The following is a 20,683-nucleotide window of genomic DNA, read 5'->3' as shown; positions in this document are numbered from 1 at the left end:
TGACCTGGGATATCGAGGGAGGAAATTCAAGAGGCCCCTCCGTGACCATCCCAGTCCCAGTGCATGCCCAGACGGTCGCCTCTTCGCCCCAGAGAATTTGAGGTCCCGGTCATACAGTGGGGACACAACTCCCTCCTTGCTCGCCACCCGGGCTCCACCCGCGACCTGCCATCTCCTGCCCAGCGCTTGGTGGTCTTTTTGAGAAGGGATGTCCGAGAATTCGTCCGTGCTCGCCCCACCTGCAATCAGAACAAGTCCTCCACTGCCCCCTCGGCTGGTTTACTTCCAGCCCTTGCCTGTGCCCACACGACCCCTGGTCCCACGCCTCCTTGGACTTTGTAACTTGCCTCCCACCATCAGGTGGGATGACGGTCATTCTCACTGTGGTTGACCGGTTCAGCAAGATGGCACACTTCATACCCTCCCTAAACTGCCATCTGCCAGAGAGACTGCCCAGGCTGTTCTGATCATGTCTTCCGCCTACACGGGCTGCCCAGGGATGTTGTCCCTGACCGAGGTCCCAATTCACCTCTACATTCTGGAAGGAGTTCTGCCGTCTTCAGGGGCCACAGTGAGTCTCACCTCTGGGTTCCACCCCAGTCCAATGGTCAATCCGAGCCGGGCAAACCAGGAGCTGGAGAAGGCGCCACGGTGCATGGTTTCTCGCAAACCCCAGGCTTGGGCACAACAACTGATGTGGATAGAGTATGCTCACAACTCCCTCACCTGCTCTGCCACTGGTATGTCACCTTTCCAGTGTGTGTATGGCTACCAGCCCCCTGTTCCCCAGCCAGGAAGGAGATGTGTCCTGCCCGCCTGCCCTCGCCATGCCGGCCGTTGCCGCCGCATTCCTGGTCACAAGCCTCGCCACGCTTCTCAAGTCAGCTGTCAGCTATGCCACTGGGGCTAACCGCCAAGATCGCCGCACCCGCCACCGTGTTGGCCAGAAGGTGTGGCTGTCAGCCAAGGATCTACCACTGCGGGTGGAATCGCCAGAACTGGTAGCTCGATTCCTCGCCCGCTCTCATCCAGAGGGTCATCAGCCCAACCGCAGTCCGCTCCAGTTAGCCAACCTCCATGAGGGTGCACCCTACTTTCCATGTTTCGAAAGTCAAGCCGACGCATGAAAGCCCGCTGGTCCCCGTCCTGCTTTCCTCCTCCTCCCTCCCTCGCTGACGGTGGGCTGGTGTACACCGCTCGACGCCTGCTTCGTCCAGACGGGCGAGGTAGGGGCCTCCAGTATTCGCCGACTGGGAGGGCTATGGACCTGGAGGAGAGAACCTGGGTGCCAGCCAGTCGGATTGTGGACCGACACTCATCGCCGACGCCACCGCCTGCATCCTGATCAATCCTGTAATCCAGAGGGGCCGCCCCAGAGGGGTCCCTTTAACCGCCCTGCCCGCCCGGCTTCCCTGTCCTGTGCCTGACCCTGACCCCGTCTCGGCACCTGTCCCGTCTTCTGTCCACCGACCCTCCAGCCCCTCCCCCGAGGATGAGGATGTTCACTGACCGCCGGAGGAATTCCCAGCCCTCCACCGCCTCCCTCCCCGGCCATTGGTGTCACTCTTGGGGACTTCTGGGGCCGCCCCTTAGGGGGGGGGGGGTTCTGTCATGAGCTCTCTCTCTGCCTGGTAACACGCGCTGATTGAAGTCTGATGACCTCCACCTGTTCCTGCTCTGCTCTGCCTCACCCTCGTTTACCTACCAGCTGCACTGCATTCACCACTCATCATGCCCTGTATATAAAGCCTTGCTTTTCAGTCCACACTTGTCAGATCGTCTGCAACCAGCACCAGTTACCTGCCTGTTTTGGAAAACGCCTCTGACTCTTTTTGCCTGTGATCCCGGATCCGGCCGACTACTTCTGTGTTCTCAGCCCGGTAATCTTGACCTGCCTTCCGTCCCTCTTCTACGAATACCGCCTAGTCCTTGACTGTACTGCTGCTTCGTTTCAATTGCTGTTGTGTGTGTGTTTCCCCCAGGACTTCCCGGATCATCCAGCTCCTGCCATCGCTGTTCGGCTACTGGGGGAACACACACACGCAGACTCTTGGAACTCCTGTACCCCCGAACCCCTGAAACCCCCTTAACCCCCAACCCTTAAATAAACTTTTGAACGTGACGCTTTTGTGGTCCTCGTCCTGTTTGGTGTCTGACACCTCAGTGTGTGCTGGGTGTTAACAGTCCATGTTAGATCATCAGTGAGGTGTACTCCCAGGTATTTGAAGCTTGTGACTCTCTCCACTGGCAGCCCACTGATCTTAAGTGGAGTGTAAGCTCTGTTCTGTTGTTTCCTGTAGTCCACCACCATTTCCTTTGTTTTGCGGACATTCAAAGTGAGGTTGTTGGACTGGCACAACTGTGCTACCTCATTCACCTGGTTCAGATAGGCCTGTTCATTGTTGTTGCTGATCAGGCCCACCACCACTGTGTCATCTGCAAATGTAATGATGGAGGTGTGACTGCTACTGGCTCTGCAGTCATGGGTGTAGATGTTATACAGCAGAGGACTCAAAACACAGCCCTGGGGGGCACCTGTGCTGATGGTTAACGTGTCAGATGTCAGACCACCCACCCTGACCACTTGTGATCGGTCAGTGAGGAAGCTGTGAATCCATTTGCAAATGGTGGTGTTTAATCCAAGAGCCTTCATCTTTGTAACCAGAGTGTGGGGGACTACTAGCCTAGAAATCTAGACACTAGTCTAGCAACTCTCCGTTGGCTTGTGAGCTCGAAAAATTAAACTTCTATCAGGTCAATCAAATCATGTATAGAGTTGTTAGGCGGGCTTAACATAATGATTGATGGCAGAGTTGCAACGGTTTGGCTTGAATTCCCTGCTACTTGGAAAACAAAGATGGATGTTGCTGTTGGCGAACAGTGTGACACAAGTTAAGCTTTTTTTAAGTTGGCAAAAGTTTGAACTAGCCAACTAGCTCCGCTGATGGGAAAACGCATGGGACTCATAGCGCTGTCCTATTGCGTGCAGAGGGAATTTAAAAGACAACCGATTATCCCGCCCCTCGGACTGAGCAGTGCGAATGGTGAGTGCCCAGACCCTACATTTAATGTGGGTCTGGCTCGTCGGGCTAGGGGACTATGGTATTGAATGCTGAACTATAGTCAATAAACAACATTCTCACATACTTCCCCTTTCCTCCCTCCAGGTGGTTTAGGGTGGTGTGCAGGAGGTTGGAGATGGCATCATCTCTGGACCTGTTGGTTCTATAGGCAAACCGGAGGGGGTCGAATGAGCTTGGTAAAGATGAGCAAATTAAATTCTTCATTTTTCAAAGCACTTCATCACTGTTGATGTCAGGGCCACTGGACGGTAGTCATTTAGGCATGATGGGCTTTTGTTTTTTGGCACAGGTACAATAGTGGACTTCTTAAAGCATGTTGGAACGATAGCTTGAGTCAATGACGTCAATTACGTGTTGACAATGTGTGTAAACACAGGGGCTAGCTGGTTAGCGCAGGATTTCAGTAGGCTACCCTCCCAGAAATGCCATCTGGTCCTGCAGCCTTCCTGCACTTTGCCTTCTTAAACACATTTCTCACGTCATACTCGGAAACAGTGAATGGAGCTTCCTCACTATCGTTCTCATCCGCTTCTATAGTAAGGGTGCATGAGTCTTCAAATCGTGAATAAAAAACATTTAACTCGTTAACAAGGGAGTTACTCACTCTCATCACTGAAGGAGACTTGATTTCAAAGCCTGTGATGGTGAAAAGTATAGGCCTATGTCTCACAGTAAAACGCAAGAAATAAAAGCCTAGCTGACTCGAATAGGCTACAAGCCATGGTCCAAATAAAGGTGCTGTGCCCAGCCATAAATTCAGAATTCAATAGTCTGTCCCCTAAACATTCCTCACCCGTTATCTAGACATGCATGAAAACATTTGAAAACATAACTCACTGCCATGTAATATTTGATCGCTGTTTTGCTACTAATTATCTTTCACGTGAATACGCACAGAAAGTGAAAATAGGCCTACTATGCGCTCCGTGTCTGTAGCTGTCTGTTCACGTCCGCAATCGATTATAACGTTCCTCAAATGGAGAACACATCCATGTTCTCTCGCGTTATATTATAGGCTGTCATGCTTCTGTGTTTGCGGTTCCTGATCGCTAAAGGTTTGTTTTCCTTTCCTGTCGATAGCGGTTGATGTAGAAGCACGTAATATAGGCTATAATAATTTGACTTTAGTGTGACAAATCCTGCTGAGAGAGACCAAAGAGAGAGAGGCACCCCCAAAGTAGTCCTGCATGCGCGCGCGCGCGCGCGTGTGTGTGTCTCTGCATGGGGTTCAATTGAAGTCAGAGTTGGTCCGCATTCAGGCCGCTCCATTATTAGATTAAGGTCAGGCAGAGCTGTAAAATGTGTGGGAATTTCTCGCATTATGATGGCTAGCGTTGCGGGACTTTTATTAGTATGCTCAATACTTAGTAATAATTTATGCGCAATCCCACGCTGAAATTTAGGCCCTAGTTTTAAATGCGCATCTTTTTTTCTCTCGCTCTCTCGGCGAGCATTTGTTCTGCTGACAGCTTGTGCCAATAGCCTATATCGTCCAAAATGCTTGATTGCATTGCATTCTCCAAATTTTTAGCTAAAATTTCATGTACCACATCAGCATTTTTGTTCAGTGAATCTTTTGTAAATTGCTTTACAATAGCGTGGGCACTTGTCACTATTCACTCCTTAAGTCTTCAACATTCCCTGTTGTATTCTCAATATTTTGGCCTCAATGTGTCCAGTTACATAGCCTGTCTGTTCTTAGTCTTGGATTTTGTGAAATAAATGTCTAAATAGGCTATCACCTGCTTGCTGCAGCTTCGGTCTGCACGTCCTTTCAAAACCGCATATTTTTTTCTCTCAAGCATTTAATCTGCTGCCGGCTTGTCTCTCCACATCGTCCAAAATGCTTGATTGCATTGCATTCTCCACATTTTTAGCTAAATTTCATGTACCATATAAGCATTTTTGTTCAGTGAATCTTTTGTAAATTGCTTTACAATTACCGTCGGGCCTGTAGGCCTATCGCCTGGCTTGCTTCAGTCAAGTCTAAAACTGCATCTTTTTCTCTCTTGTGAGCATTTAATCTGCTGCCAGCTTGTGACTCCACATCGCCCAAAACGCTTGATTACATTGTATTCTCTATATTTTAGATACATTTTGGTGTACCACATGGTATTTTCTTTCAGTGAATCTTTTGCTTTGCAATTACCTTCCTGCCCTCTCTGCCTTCACTCCTTCGTCTTCATTAACATTAATCTTTTTGGCCTCAATAATCCAGTTATATAGTCTCTGTTTTTGGTTTTGGATTTTGTGAAATACATTTCTAAATAAATGCGACTTATAGTCCGGTGCGACTTATATATGTTTTTTTCCTGTTCATGATGCATTTTTTGACTAATGCGACTTATACTCAGGAGCGACTTATAGTCCGGAAAATACGGTATATTTTTTTGGCTTTTTTATGCCTTTAATGATAATGACAGTGGAGAGTGACAGGAAGCGAATGGGAGAGAGAGCAGGGATGAGATCCGGAAAGGACCACGGGGCGGGAATCGAACCCGGCTTGTCGGTGTACGGTGCAGTTGCCCCAGCCAGTTGTGCCACAGCTGGGGCCAAATAAACACATTTAACAGTTAACTTCCAGAAGAAGGCATGTATCCAGAACGCGTTGGAGTTTTTTAGAAGGTTAACTTGACCAAGCCATGATAATAAAGGCTTTTTAACTTTTTCAATAGAGAGTGCCTTGGAGTTTCTTGATTCTTGGCATTTAGTTTCCCATCCAAAGAGCACCTCTGACTTAACCAAACTTTAGAGTCCAAGAAGCGCTCCCCGACAAACACGGGACGTCCCCCGGACCTTATGCGGACGACGTCCCCGATTGGTCGTGTTCTCTAGCGGACGTTCCGGTGACCTTATTGACGTCCGGAGCAAGTTATCCTTTGGTTATTGCGCGATGTCCGGTGCAGGACTTTCTGGGGACGTCAACGCCAGGTCCCTCGGATGACATTTGCATTTGGTCACTTCAAAGACGTCCTAAGGACCCGACAATAACATTATACCGGGGACATGGAGGGGACGTTTGTTTATTCACACATGGCAGCGGAGTTGAGAGCGCTCTGGCTACCGCCTGCAGGACGGAGACATCACATCCATGCACGACTTCACGTTACACGTCTGGGGATGAATAAAGTATCTATCTATCTAGTCACTAGCAATAGCTGCATTAGCCTACCATAGTCTAAGGCAACATATCATACAGTTTATGAAGTTGTGCGTCTATGAGCAAAGTAGAACCATATGTTTCTACTTTGCTCATAGACGCACAACTTTCATAAACTGGGAAAAAGGTTGTTAACGTTAAACTCAAAATGTATGTGCTACACGTACATTTTGAGTTTATTTAACCTAGTCACGTACTTGTTATCTGTTTTATTTTCAGAAACACACACACGGCCGAATTGAGACTGAACCGACTTTTGGAGCTGAATACGATGCAATAAAACTAGAGAAATGTTAAAAACAGACCACGTAGCATTTGTTTAGGGTTGCCTAGCAACAGAAGTGACTACTTAATTTGTAAAGCAAAACGATCTAGCTCTACATTGCAGAAGAATTAAGGATACTGCTTCTTCATGACTTGTTTAAATGTCATTGTAATTTATTTGTCACATGCTCGCGTTTAAACATGTCACGCATAGCTGTCCCCGATGTTACAGAAGCTCCTTGTGGAAACAGCAAAGAGTATCCGATGAGATTTCTGTCGAGGAGCAGAAGATCTCTGCCTCACCAGAGCCTTACTGTTTATTAATAAAAAAATGATATAGAATAGAAACATCTGGAATCTATTTATTTCAGCTTAAAGTTGGCTACAAAGAGCATTCATAGCCTAGAGAAAATTATAAATTTTTCTTTATCTGCAATGTTCCAGGAAGATAGGCTTACATAGGCTATTTATAGGCTGTCCCTGTTTGATCACAGGTCCCAGAAAACGCCTTAGAGTGGATATAACGTCAATGCATTCTAGTTATATTTCATGTACTTTATTTCATGTTGAGTTTTGCTTCCCAGCATGCATTATGATTCATTTAGTATTTTTGGCTATTATTAGTTTTTAATATTTTGAAACAATATGGTTTGAACAATTTAGCTTAGGCTAGCCTAGGCCTACTCTGATGATGTTTTGAACAATATGCAACGGCAACGGGATATGGCCATTAAAACGTTGTATGAGTTTATTAAGAAAATGACACCGTAGATGTGAAAGCAGCACATCCTTGCCCGGTATAAAGGTCCATGTCTACTCATCATTAGTGTAATGCATTCGGAGGACATGATTTCATACATGCGTGGAAGTATGAGGTAAATGAAGTTGATTGTGTAATTGTAGAGCAAGTCATAAATGCGTGTTCATGTTCCGTCGACCTCTCTCCTAGCAGCGCTAAAGCTTACAGGATGTAATACCATACCACGTTTCATGTTTTTTTTTTTTTTACCATCGCGGAAATATAAACGTTGCGCGCATAACGTCGCGGTGACCATTACAGGACGTCCTCTCAAAGTCTCGTGGACGTCTTTTAGACCTCCCGAACAGAGGTCCGCGGGACGTCAAGGGAACCCTACATAATGTCGAGGAGGTGACGTTCGCCAGGGGACCTTTAGGGGATGTTGCCAGGACTTTATTTTGTTTACTGGGTCCTCTACCCCCATTCTTTGTTGAAACTACCAGTGCTTTTTCAAAGTTCTCAATGTCTCGTTTTAAATGTCAAGGCCCTTGGAAGTCAACCAATGAAGTATGGAGCTACTTTGAGCCTCGTAAAAGGTGTAAAACAGTGATTTATTTGCATGGCTAGGCCGATGCCCGAGGCACCCCCATCGAAAAACTGTTGATAGCATCGGCTAACTAGCGCAAGATTTCTGAGTGCAGGGGATAAGCCGAGATGAGCTATGAGACATACGTTCACACTCGATATCATGTTTCAACACACTTTAGGTCAATATCACACCAGAATTCTCCTTTAACTAATAAGTAACAAAGGCTTAATAAATGATGAATTGTGTGTAGTTATTATAAAGTGTTACCAAAATATTTTTTGGTGATTTCTTGTAATGTCACAATGAGGAAAAATCCAAACTTGATTTAAATTTGCTTCCCTTCAAGTTTGGATATTTCCTTATTGCTTTCATTGTGAGATTACAATAAATCACCAAAAGATTATTTTATTACCTATTTTTAGTCAACTTTACCAAAGATGGCAGTACCGTAAAACTCCAAATAATAGCCTGGGCTTGTATTTTCCCAAATCGGCAAACTGCACCGGCTAGTATTAGGGACAGGCGTTTATATGAGACAGGCCTTTAATTCCCTTTACACAAAACTCTGCAAAGATGGAAAATATTATCGAAATAATTATTTCAAACACTCTGAATGTCTACCCATATGACTAGGCTATCTGATGACAATTACGGATCATCATTCATTTAGTGTTGAGATGTTGTTCATTGAGTGAGATAAGGTCCAAATAGCGGGGATAGCCAGAACAGATGAAACACGTTTTAATCAAACGTAATTTAAGCTACAAAGAGATTGTATCACACTGAAACCTCATATTTTGTCACTAGCAACCTAGCTTATATTGGCCCTTTGTCAAACACAGTTGCATTATCAGCCCTCCTTTTCGGCACGAATGAAACAGCATGAGAGAGCATGAACCATATCGTTTCTCCTGTATTTTATTTTGCAAATTTGACAACAGTCAGCTTACATTTCAAATCATAGCCTACTTCTTTTTCTTTATCGCCATGGCGGTACGCATTTAGAATAAAGAATAACGTTCGCGAACCCTTTTGTTTTGTTGCCAGCAAAAAAACAAGCTTACCATCGGCCTATCCACAAATTTTAAACAAAAGGGATGAATTGAACGATGACCAAAGTCGGACATATAGGCATAGTTAATATTGAAAAAAGTTATAAAATTTGGAACTCTAGCTTTTCCCGACCATAGTCTTTTAATGCCATCTCATCATAATGTTAGCTTCTGCTCCATACTGGCTTAAGCCCAATTCACACCAAAGATTTGCGACGAGATGAGCTGCAACATTCTATAAACCAGCAACTTGATGCAACATTCTAAAACCTTGCAACTGTGACTAGACATGGTAAATGCTTTGCGACGGCTTGCAATGACGTGCAACATCTAATTCACACCGCTGCAACTCTTTCTGCAACGGTTTCGTCTCATTGCGAATCTTTGATGTGAATTGGGCTTTAAACAGACGATCTGACAGGTTTTAGAAGATTAAATACAACCCAAAACTAAAAAACAGACCAGGCCTCTATTTGAGACCGGCCTTTAACCCAAACCTGTAGCCACGCCGGGCGTTTAAGAGACAGGCGTCTATTTGGGACTTGGCTATTATTTATAGTTTTACTGTAATTCTGGGACCTGGTGGTAGCTTTTAAAAAGATGACTTTACCAGCCAACTGGGCAGAAAAGTCCTGGTTGTGTGGAGCGGGGTAGCGGTCTAGCGCTTTAGCCACATTCACATGACGGTAGTTGCCGCATCAATCATCAATGCTGGACAATCATGATGAGCTGGTCGTGCTGAGCGAGCACGGAAATGAACTGAAAGTCTCAGCGTTAATGAGATGTTGATTTTTCACATCCACCAAAAGCCTGTGAGCACAGGACCGCGATGACATAATAATACTTGGTAGTATCGTTATCTTCAGAATTGATTTGTAAACTAGATGTTTACACTTACTGTAGATTCTGAAGTTTGAATAGTCAGCTGAAGAAGTTAACAAAGTTACCAGCGAGAGTTGCAGCACAGGGCAAGAGAAAGGAACTAGAAACCAGGGGGGGACATGGTAATAATCCAGCAAAAGGTTATGAAGAAATTTATTTGCAACCAAAGTAGCTCTACTGCTCAGCTGTGAAAAAAACATAACATTTCTTGACACTGAAACAGCTGGTCCTCTTGTTTACATTTTTTGCTTCTTTGAGGGTGTGCAGAGGCAGTGGCGATAGCCTCTCTACACCTCAAAGAAATCAACTAGTGTCACACTAGCAAGCACAAGTATAAAGCCTTATAGCACTCTGGTGATGTCACACCTTGTGCACACAGTGACCACATGATATGTCTGATAGAACAGTTATCAAACACTAAAGGCAATGGCTTGTGCTGTGAACTTTGTTATAGCCATATGTAAATCGGTGTGCAAAACGTCAATAAATTGATGTTTACTCACAGCAGACTGAATAGCTCCCTGTAATTCTCATCTCCTTTCCCTTCTGACACCAAACTGTCCAGTTTATCAATCAGTTCAGCTTCTACCTGCACAAACACAGAAACATTTCTGGGTCACTCCATATAAATTCAACACAAAATAATGGATTCAAAACCAAAACAACAGTCTCTTCTGATTATAACACAAATATTTCAGCCTGATATCTTATTTTGTTGTCGAGATAAGCTTTTTCAATTATGGATAGAAACATCCTAGAAAACCAAAAGCCAGTATTTTACATGTAGGTGTACAACAAAGCACAGAACACTCAGAGACGACTTTGTCAGGAATTTTTGAACTGATGTAGAATGACGCACATACAAAAAACACATCAACTTTGAACAATGGTACTCAGGTTAACAGATAAATTGTCCGGAGACTCAACAGACATAATAAAGAGACAAAGAAAAGAACAAATTGGACCTGTTTGAAGTTGCCATTCTTGCGTTGTTCCCAGTCCATCATGTCATGGAAGATGGGGATCATGATGTTCCTTACTTCCTCCTGAGGTACCAGTGTCACTCCCAAGAAGGGGCCGATCATTCCAGGGATGAAGTGGATCTTATTTTCACCTTCAAAACATATACCACAGCACCATACCATTAATATACCACTATATACAGTATTATTGCAGAAATATGTGCACAATTTCATCTTCAGGTTGCTTGCCCTTATCTGAAAGATTTTTCCAGACCTTTTCCAAACGTATTATTATTTGCACTGATAGCACAAGCAGTCCTTTTTATACCCTTAGAGCTTTTTGTCCATCAGACTAGACGTCTGCTACAGTATGTTTGGCAGACACCAAACACTGCACATCACCAAAAACACACCATCCCTAATTTTAAGCATGGTGGTGGTACAGTAGCATCATGCTGTGGGGAGACTCGCCAACAGGCCCTGGAAGGTCTGTAAAAGTAAAAGTAATTCAGCAAAATATATTGAAATCCTGGAGGACAATCGGATTCAGTCAGCAAGAGAACTACGACTTGACCCTGTACCCTGAATCTGAATCGGAAGAGATATTTCCCCTGCAGGATCCTCTGGCGTGCCCAGAGGGCCTTTTTGTACCGAGCATATTCTCTCTCCCTGAGTGCTATGATGAATGCAACAAGGTAGCCCCCTACATAGCTGTCCGTGGATATGCTTCTCAGGCATAGGTCAGTCTCTAAGCAGACTGTGCCCCCCCAGCCTCAGTGTTAAGGCTTCTACATACTCGCCATTCCCGACCTGTAGCGCGACAATGTGACGTCACGAGAGCACCGTAAGCATTTATACTCGCGCGTGGTGGTCGTGACACTAGTTGCAATATTCTCCTGAAAGGAGGTGTCAGAAGCATTGACGCAAAGATTGTTAAGGCGGAGCAAGATATTTCATCAGGAGCCACTTCCGGGAACCCGGATCGCACGAGGGGGGGGTCAAAATCCCCCTTTATGCAGAGCAGAGGTAGCGACTGCTCCATTGAAGTCTATGGGCATAGCTCAGAATTTCACCACATATGCTAAGATCTTGGTTCTATAGAGTTAGGAATGTGAATTTCGGGCACATTTTCATGATCCTCAAACCCTTCTGAACATTTCAGGTATATTTTTAGCATTTTTGAGCATTCCATTCTGGAGAAAATCAACCTTATATCAGGTGTCCAGGTATCCGGTTATTTATGCAGCTTCTGTTGGTCGGTTGCAACGTACGCTCGTCAATACGTCATCGACACGCCTCTTCATGCAGACAGGATTAGATCCCCATTTCGCGCCCATAGACATGCTCCGCCTTAACAATCTTTGATTGACGTCAATGGCAGTAAAAACCACTAGCTAGCCTCTGTGATGGTACTTTAGACTTTGGTTGCTGCTATTCACAACTACCATCATCATCATCTAGTTTCCAAGGTGTGTGCAGGTAGATAGATAGATGGATAGATAGATGGATATATAGATAGATACTTTAGTCATCCCGAGGGAAATTTTAATAACTAGCCAGTTAGCTGGCTAGCTAGCTAGCAGCTGGCTGCGTTTGTGTAATTTCCTGAAGTGGAAAGAGATTGTGTTCAGGTCTTAGTAGATATCCTTTGGTTGAAAATAAATCTTTTCTATTCTTTCCTCTTAATTTCATGTGTTTCGACTCTCGCTGGTAACTTTGTTAACTTATCCAGCAAACCATTAAAAATACACGACTGTAACAAAACGGTCCTCCGAACTGCAACTCTCGCTTGCCCTCAAACTAGTCCATATTCCGGTTTCCGGTTTGTCGCGCTCAGCTGAAAAAAATAGAGTGGTGTGCTACCTGGCCATAACCTGGCGCGCCAGAGAGATCTACATCATTTTGACGTCACATTGTCGCTCTACCGGTCGGGAATGTCGAGTATGTAGGACGCATTAGAGAGAGAGGTGTGGTGCGCACATCCAAAAAAGCAATCCACAGGTGCTAGACAGTAGTATCAGATATAAAGGAAGGTTTGGTTTGCACAGTGTTTTTTGCTTCAACACTTGGCAAACATGCACAAACTCCTCGTAGGTTTTCCAAATGATCGTCAAAGGTTACATACAACAGTTCATTCACCCTCCCCTTCATTTCACAAGAATTCTACCCAACAGAGTGCCTTCTTATTGTGCTACTATTCTGAAATATGAAATAAGCAAATTAGCAATGAAACACCGCATCCACCCAGGGTGTTTTACAGCAGATACTTTATTATGGCAGAGCATGGCGGCATCAAATAATAAAGTCTCTGTGCTCCCCTGTGGGATATCATGCTCCAGCACCCACATCCTTTCTACCAACCTAAAGTGTTAACCTCACCCCTTAGGAGTAGTAACTGAGCTGCCTGCCTTCCACCCAAGTGTCCCACAGGAGCAGCTGTGGCTACTCACTTTATGCCTAGTGTAAACTGTCTGCTTTGAGACTCAAACAGAGGGCCATGTACTGTCAAAGCAGAGACTTTTACACTGATTGGTGGAGCCATTCAGCATACAAGGTATCAGGTGCAATTTGGGGTTAGATGTCTTGCTCAAGGGCACAACGGTAGAAGGCGGGAAATTAGCCAATAACTTTTCAGGCTACTCCATGCTAGCCCAGGCACACTTTGGTAGTTTAGTACAAGACATGGTGGTCCATCCTCACCAATGAGGTGCTGTAGGCCATCATTATGATGATATATATATGATATAATTATTATTTTTAAATCATTGATGGGTGTAGCTCCCTCATTTCTGACATGCTCATTGCATATTCCAAAGATCCTCAAGCATAGGGCTCCTTGCAATACCAAGAATTAACTTAAATTCTGCACATGGTACCTTTAGTCACTATTCCCCCACTCTCTGGAATTCCCTGCCTCCTGAACTATGGACTGCTCCGACAGTGTATCCTTTTAAAATCAGATTAAAAACATAAGACCCATTTCCAATGTCGCACTTGGAACTTGATTTTTATGGGAACGGGAACGTTTTGTGCGTGTTTCCTATAGACAAACAGCCCGGTAACGCGACATTCTGGGAACTTCTACAGGGCCGAACGGACTACCTGTCATGAAGTGGGTACTTCTGTGCGGCACTGAAAGAACTCAAGATGTAAACGAGGTGTGAACGAGGTGTGGAGGTTGAAAGACGACAAGCACATTTTTTTAAACCCAGACATCACTTACAGCTAAATTGATTACAAGTTAGGCTGTTAGCTTGTTCAGTTGAGACACTTAATTTTAAGCTGAAGACAGGCAAGCTACCCATTGTCGGACTCATTAGCGCATCTCCGTGCCTGTTTTAGTCATGACTCGAGCCTGTCACTTACCAGCCAATAAAAAAAAACAAGGAAAAAAGAAAGGGGCCATAATAGCCAATCAGGAAATAGCTGTAGCTGGGTAAGATTGAACGCAACAACCAATGAAAATCGTTCACATGATTCTTCTGAGTGTTTCATTGTACACACACACATACACAGTGGAAACTGCTGGAGCTCATCACATCACTTTGAGCACAGAGTAAGTCGTCCCCTGTTTTAATGTTACAACAAATTCACAACTTGTTTGACAGAAAAAATTACAAGTTGATCGCTGTTAGAGAATGTTGCCCACATACTGTAATTAGCGTCCGTTTTTCAATGCTTAGCGTCATTGTAGCCTAAATTTAGCAACAGTTTACCAGCTTGTGCTCTCTCCCTTACACACACACTCACACCATGCTTAGGCTGCATGCACACATGCGGACAATTAATAATGATTTATACGTATACTGTAGAAAGAGTCCTGTAAAAGTAGTCTATACGGTTTGTGAAGCTTTCCTACTGTAAAACTAAACATAGTCTTCTGATAAACTATTCAGAGATGGACATATAATATAGGCTACTCTGATTCTGTGTAGATTGTTATAGGCTTCATTTGCAAATGATCACCAAAAGTCAGTATGAAGGCTTTAGTAGGTTATTTAAAATACAAAGAACTGCAGTACTGCCAGGATGACTATAGGACCCTTGCCTGGGAGGGAAGTATATCTCAATTTTGACTAAAAATAAGCTTCCCTTGTGTTAGTAGGAAAGCCTATTAAATTCATGCAGAGAGTATAGGCCTACTTATGCCTATGTGTTTGGATGTTGCTGGATAGTGGCTGCTACAACAATTGAGAGAGAGAGTGATATTGACAATAATGATTTTGAAGCTTGTACCCGTAGGCTAGCCATTTATTGTGCGCTCATTATTATTATTATTATTTAATGTATTGGGAGTTGGGGGCCTGTGCCCCAGCAAAGCTCTATGTCTAGAATAGCCCCTGCGTTAAACCGAGGTCCTGACTCACTGTGGTCATTAAAGATCCCATGGCACTTGCAAAGAGTAGGGGATTTTCCCGGTGTCCTGGCTAAATTTCCAACTTGGCTCATTGAATCTGGCCCCCTAATCATCCCCCACTGTAATTGGCTCATTCACTCCCTCACTCTCCACCTCAAGCTGGTGTGTGGTGAGTGTTCTGGCGCATAATGGCTGCCGTGCATCACCCAGGTGGGTGCTATACATTGGTGGTGGTTAGTGAGGTCCCCCTTTCCATCTGAAGTGCTTTGAGTGTTCAGAAAAGTGCTATATAAATGTAACGTGTTGTTGTTGTTGTGTTGTCTTACCTGCTGATCCAGCATATTTCTTCATCTTTAGCTTTGCCTCTACTTGAAAAGTGTCTCATAACCAGTGTTGGGGAAGTTACTTTTAAAAAGTAGTGTTTGCTCGTTACTCGTAACTTCTTAAAAAAGTAACCTGTTACTTTACTTAGTGACCCTCTATGGAAAGTAACTTTTTACGTTACTCGTTACTTTAACGTTCGACAGAACCAAATTTCTGTTCCTAAATATGTAGGCCTACATAAAGTTCTACTATGGAGGACATAACAGGTATTTCCTTTGTGCTTTTTATTATAAAAAATGCCACAAACAGAGCACTTGACAAGAAAACATTGGGATATTACAGTTTGCAAACTGCCAAAAAATAAAGCTCACCGAAAAAGAAGAAGGGTTCAGTCAGGGAGTCAAAAGCGTTCAGATTAGCTTCGGCATGTTAGCATACGCCATTTTCAAGTATGGAGCTGCATGTATCATTTGGAATCAGCTCCATGCACAAAAGTCCGTGTTGGGCATGAGCTTTCATACATGTTGGTGAGTGGGTACCTATCTGGCGGCTACAACCAAATGTTACTCAGTGCGTATTTCTTGAGGACCCTATGAGAAGACGTTTATATCATGGTTATTTATGCATTATATGACAAATAAAGAAAATTGTATTGATCTTGTTTCGTTGTAGACGTAGTTCCCACTGTAAGTCAACCTTAAAATTCCCTGGCTTTTCCATGACTTTCTCTGAGTAAAAAGCATAATTTCAATTCAATTTCAATTAATTTCAATGGCCCATGCTAGGCTAGCTACTTCAGCCAAAAAAGTTTGAAATTGACCACAGCCATCTTTACGAAAATGATGTTAGTTTCCGGCACCAGCTAGAATTAGCCTATAGGGAGGGAAAGTAATCTCATCGCCACCTAGTGGTTGCGTTCCTAGAGTTTAGCCGAGTGGATGGGATTTTTTTTTAAAAAAATGAATCTTAATTTAATGCCTTCCATATGCTAGGCACTGGGGTCACCTATATTGCTTCTAGTGGTCATACCTTATTTTTAGGATCTGTGGAATTGTTTTGAGTTTTTGTCGTAACATGGTGATAACGAACTACAGTTGCATGTGACGTCACAGGTTTGGGCGCTTAATCTCTAACTGATCAATACGGCAATTTGCTTAACTAGCTTAACATATTTTTGTAATAACAGAACGTGATGTAAACCGCGTGGTGATTACCTTTATGTCTGGATAACTGGTGTTGTGCTTCTACTCACATGAAGAGCTGGCAGTAAGTGTTAAGTGTCAATGCTAACCAGGCTAATAAACAACCCATGCTACCGTGAGTAACGTAGAAGGGTAAAGTCACATGACTTCTTTTGTAGTCTGTTTATGAAACAAAAGGAGCAATTTCAATTTTTTAAAATAAGGCAAAATAGGGCCTGACATTTTCACAGTTAGAAGATTATAATAATAATAATAATAAAGCTTTATTTGTATAGCACCTTTCATACACAGAATGCAGCTCAAAGTGCTTTACATTTGAAGCATGTAACACAATAATAGTCAGTCAGTCATTATCAATCACTTTTCTTTGCTGTTTATGTTATACTCAGCAACATATCAAAAATATAGAAAATGACGTCATAAGACTGGCAGCCTTAACCCTCTTACCCCCCACAAGCACGCCATATGGCAACTGTGGCAAGGAAAAACTCCCATATTCCAGGAAGAAACCTTGAGCAGAACCTGACTTAATAGGGGGAGCCCATCTGCTTCTGGCTGGCTGCGCCCTCCAATAGTAGCAGATGTAGAATAATCTGAAAATGTAGTCTACAGGATAAGATGAGTTAACTAAAAGCTTTCCTGTACAGGTATGTTTTCAGATCTTTTTTAAAAATATTTACTGAACTCGCCTGCTTGATGTACAGAGGCAGGGTGTTCCATAGTTTGGGGGGCATAATGGATAAACGCAGCTTCTCCACTTTGTTTGTGGAGCACTTTGGGTACGATTAAAAGATTAGAATTGGATGATCTAAGTTTCCTTTGTGGTTGATAAGATATTAAAAGCTCAGAGATATATGAAGGTGCTATGCCATTCAGAGCTTTGTAAGTAATTAACATAACCTTAAAATCAATTCTATAGGAAATAGGAGCCAGTGCAGTTCAGCCAACACAGGGGTGATGTGTTCTCTTCTTAGTCTTAGTTAAAAGTCTAGCCGCAGAGTTCTGTATGAGTGCCAATTTCTTTAGATGTTTTTTGGGAAGACCAGTGAAAAGTGCATTGCAGTAGTCTAACCTGCTAGTGATAAAGGCGTGAATTAGTTTTTCTGCATCTTGTTGAGTTAAAAGGGCCGCGACTTTGGCAATGTTTCTCAAGTGGAAATAGGCTGTCTGAGTAACTTTACTGATATGGGGCTTAAAACTTAACTCTGCATCTAAGATGACACCGAGGCTTGTTACTTTGGTTTGACCTGGTGTGCCAAGTTCCCCAGATTACTAAGAATAATATCTCGCTTTAGTTTTGGTCCAACCAGAAGTACCTCTGTTTTGTCATCATTTAGTTTCAAAAAGTTTTGCTCATCCACTGATTAATGGAGGTTAGGCATGCAGTGAGGGAGCAAAGGCCATCTGGGTTAGTTGGCTCCACAGAAAGATACAATTGGGTATCATCTTGAGCTGTGGAAGTTTACATTATGCTGACTTATGACGCTTCCCAATGGAAGCATATATAGAGAAAATAGCAGGGGACCAAGGCAGCTCCCCTGGGCCACACCAAAAGGCAAGTCATGTTTTTCAGATACATGATCTCCTAGACTGATATAAAAAATCTCTGCCAGTAATGTAGGTTTGAAACCAGTTTAGAGCATTATCAGAGAGACCCACCCACTTCAAGTAAGGTGAATTAGGATGCTATGATCAATGGTGTCAAATGCCGCACTCAAATCCAGAAGAATAAGGATTGAGACTTTGTTTGATTCGGTAGCTAGTCTGAGATCATTGACTATCTTTACTAGAGCCGCTTCTGTGCTGTGATTTGATCTAAAACCTGATTGGAATTTTTCAAGGATACTGTTTTCGTTGAGGAAGGTATTTAACTGATTGCAAACAACTTTTTCAAGTACTTTGCTCAAAAACCATAGATTTGATATAGGCCTGTAGTTGCTCAGATTGGTATGGTCAAGATTTGACTTTTTTTAAGTAAAGGTTTCACAACAGCGGTTTTAAAAGCAGTTGGAAATATACCTGTTTCTAATGAGGTATTTATTACCTTGAGAAAAAAGGGAGCTAAGCCATCATATACTTTTTTGAGGAATGTAGTAGGGATTGGATCTAAAACACATGTTGAGGAGCCGGTTTGAGTTATAATTTTACCAAGCTCAGATTGAGTAATAGTGCTAAAGGACCTTAATTTTGGGGGTTGTTTTGGGTGTACTATCAAACATATTACTTGTGTTACCAATAGCCTCCCTTATAGAAATGACTTTGTTTTGAAGAAGTCTGCAAATTCTTCGTGATCTTAGAGAGGATGCCTGACTGAGCCTATCAATGGTAGAGAACAACACCCTAGAGTTTCCACTGTTTTCAGCAATTACCTTAGAGAAGTGGTTCCTCCTCTCATTCCGAATAGCTCTATTATAATTTGCAATTTTTTCTTTTAGAATAGCACGGTGAACCTGTAACTTAGTTTTTCTCCATGTTCTCTCAGCTTTCCTACATGATCTTTTTAGATCATGGATATTTTCGTTCATCCAAGGTGTCAGTTTGCTACAGGGCCTTTTTTTTAGTCTTTAAGGGTGCCACTCTGTCAAGCAGAGCGCTAATTCACGATTAAGAGCCTCTACCATTTGATCAATGGGATGATGTAAAATATCTAAATTTATGGAGTCTATAAGAGCTATGAACTGCTGTTCTGCTCTAATGTCCAAGAGTCGCGATTTGATTGCAATGTATGTAGTATGTAGTACAATATTAAAAGATGTAGTACAATATTAAAAGATACACAATGATGATCAGACATATTTATATCATTTACTGATAAGTCTGTGACTTCTATCCCTCTGGAAATGACTAGATCGAGGGTGTTGCCAAGGTTGTGGGTGGGTCCTGTAACATGCTGCTTTAGCTCTAAACTGTCCAACACATTAAGGAACTTACTGGCTTTAGCATCAGTTGTCTTATTGACATGAATATTGAAGTCGCCATTTACAATTATCCGATCATAGCTAGTGATGATGAGCGACATAAGTTCAGAAAACTGGTCGAGAAAAGCCAGTCCATAGTTTAGGAGGGCGGTATAAGGTTAATAGAAGTACAGCTGGGTCAGCCTTCAGAGTGAGGGCAATATACTCAAAGGAAGCGACCGCCAAAGTTCACCTGCGTGTGCAACTATATTTGTTTGAGAGAATGGAGGCAATTCCACCACCTCGCTTGCCTTGTCTAATTGAGTGGAAGAAATTATAATTTGGGGACAAGTCTCAACAAGAACAGCTTCTTTGTCTGAAGTCAGCCAGGTTTCAACAAGAAACAGAAAATCCAATTTTTTTCACTAATAAAATCATTGATTGCAAAGGTTTTGGTAGTAAGTGCACCTATATTTAGTAAACCCATGTTAGCTGAAAATGCCTCTGGCTTTTGAGGAATATGCTGAGGTATGGAAAGAATATTTGTTAGGTTTCTAGTTTTAAATTTGTCTTTCTTTTTTACTATAATGCTGGGTAGAAATCAACGTTGAATAGAACTATAAGCATAAGTCATGCTATTGCATGACACAGCTTGATCTATGGTAGTAGTATTGTATGTTAAACATTCTCAGACTCATCCACATGTATAATGCCATTCGAATCAATACCTGGGGCGGAATCTGTAATATTTTCTACAGAATGTCAATGTCTCAGTGTGGACGCTTATGTTGTCAGAGAGTAGCCTGGCTCCATGTTGGTTTGGGTGGAGACCATCACGCCAGCATACTGGGCCTCTCCCAGAACAAGCCCCAGTTGTTGACATAGGGGATGCTTAGGAAGCGCAGTAGCGCTTTGAGCCAGGTGTGGAGATCGAACAGTCTGGACCATCTCTCAGCACCTTTTCTGTAGGTAGGAGAGGCCCAGAGATGACAAAGCGTTTTTCTGTGCCCATCAGAGTGGTGATGAGAGTTTTGTAGTTTTCCTGCAGTGCTACTGACTGCTTATCTCTGATGTCGCTTTGTGCCCACGGTAATGATGATGTTGTTGACCTTGGTGTGGCGGGCCAGGATGCTTGGGAGTTTCTGCTGGATGTCAAGGACCTTGGCACCAGG

The 20,683-nt window shown here is 43.3% G+C and overlaps 1 protein-coding gene across 4 annotated transcripts in view; it reads right to left on the bottom strand.

Moving 5' to 3' along the window:
- The window catches only part of dock3 (dedicator of cytokinesis 3), a 557,701-nt gene that overhangs the window by 194,795 nt on the left and 342,223 nt on the right, over nucleotides 1-20,683 (bottom strand). For all 4 annotated transcript variants that reach the window (XM_048254372.1, XM_048254373.1, XM_048254374.1 and 1 more), the window contains 2 exons: nucleotides 10,735-10,883; nucleotides 10,273-10,358 (listed from right to left, as the gene is read on the bottom strand). In XM_048254372.1, coding sequence (XP_048110329.1) covers nucleotides 10,273-10,358; nucleotides 10,735-10,883 — 235 coding nt within the window. The remainder of the gene's footprint in view (nucleotides 1-10,272; nucleotides 10,359-10,734; nucleotides 10,884-20,683) is intronic.

The sequence above is a fragment of the Alosa alosa genome, chromosome 10 (assembly GCF_017589495.1).
Source record: "Alosa alosa isolate M-15738 ecotype Scorff River chromosome 10, AALO_Geno_1.1, whole genome shotgun sequence".
Taxonomy (NCBI): domain Eukaryota; kingdom Metazoa; phylum Chordata; class Actinopteri; order Clupeiformes; family Clupeidae; genus Alosa; species Alosa alosa.
The sequence above is the reverse complement of the archived record's forward strand: the minus strand, read 5'-3'. Positions and strand labels throughout refer to the sequence as shown.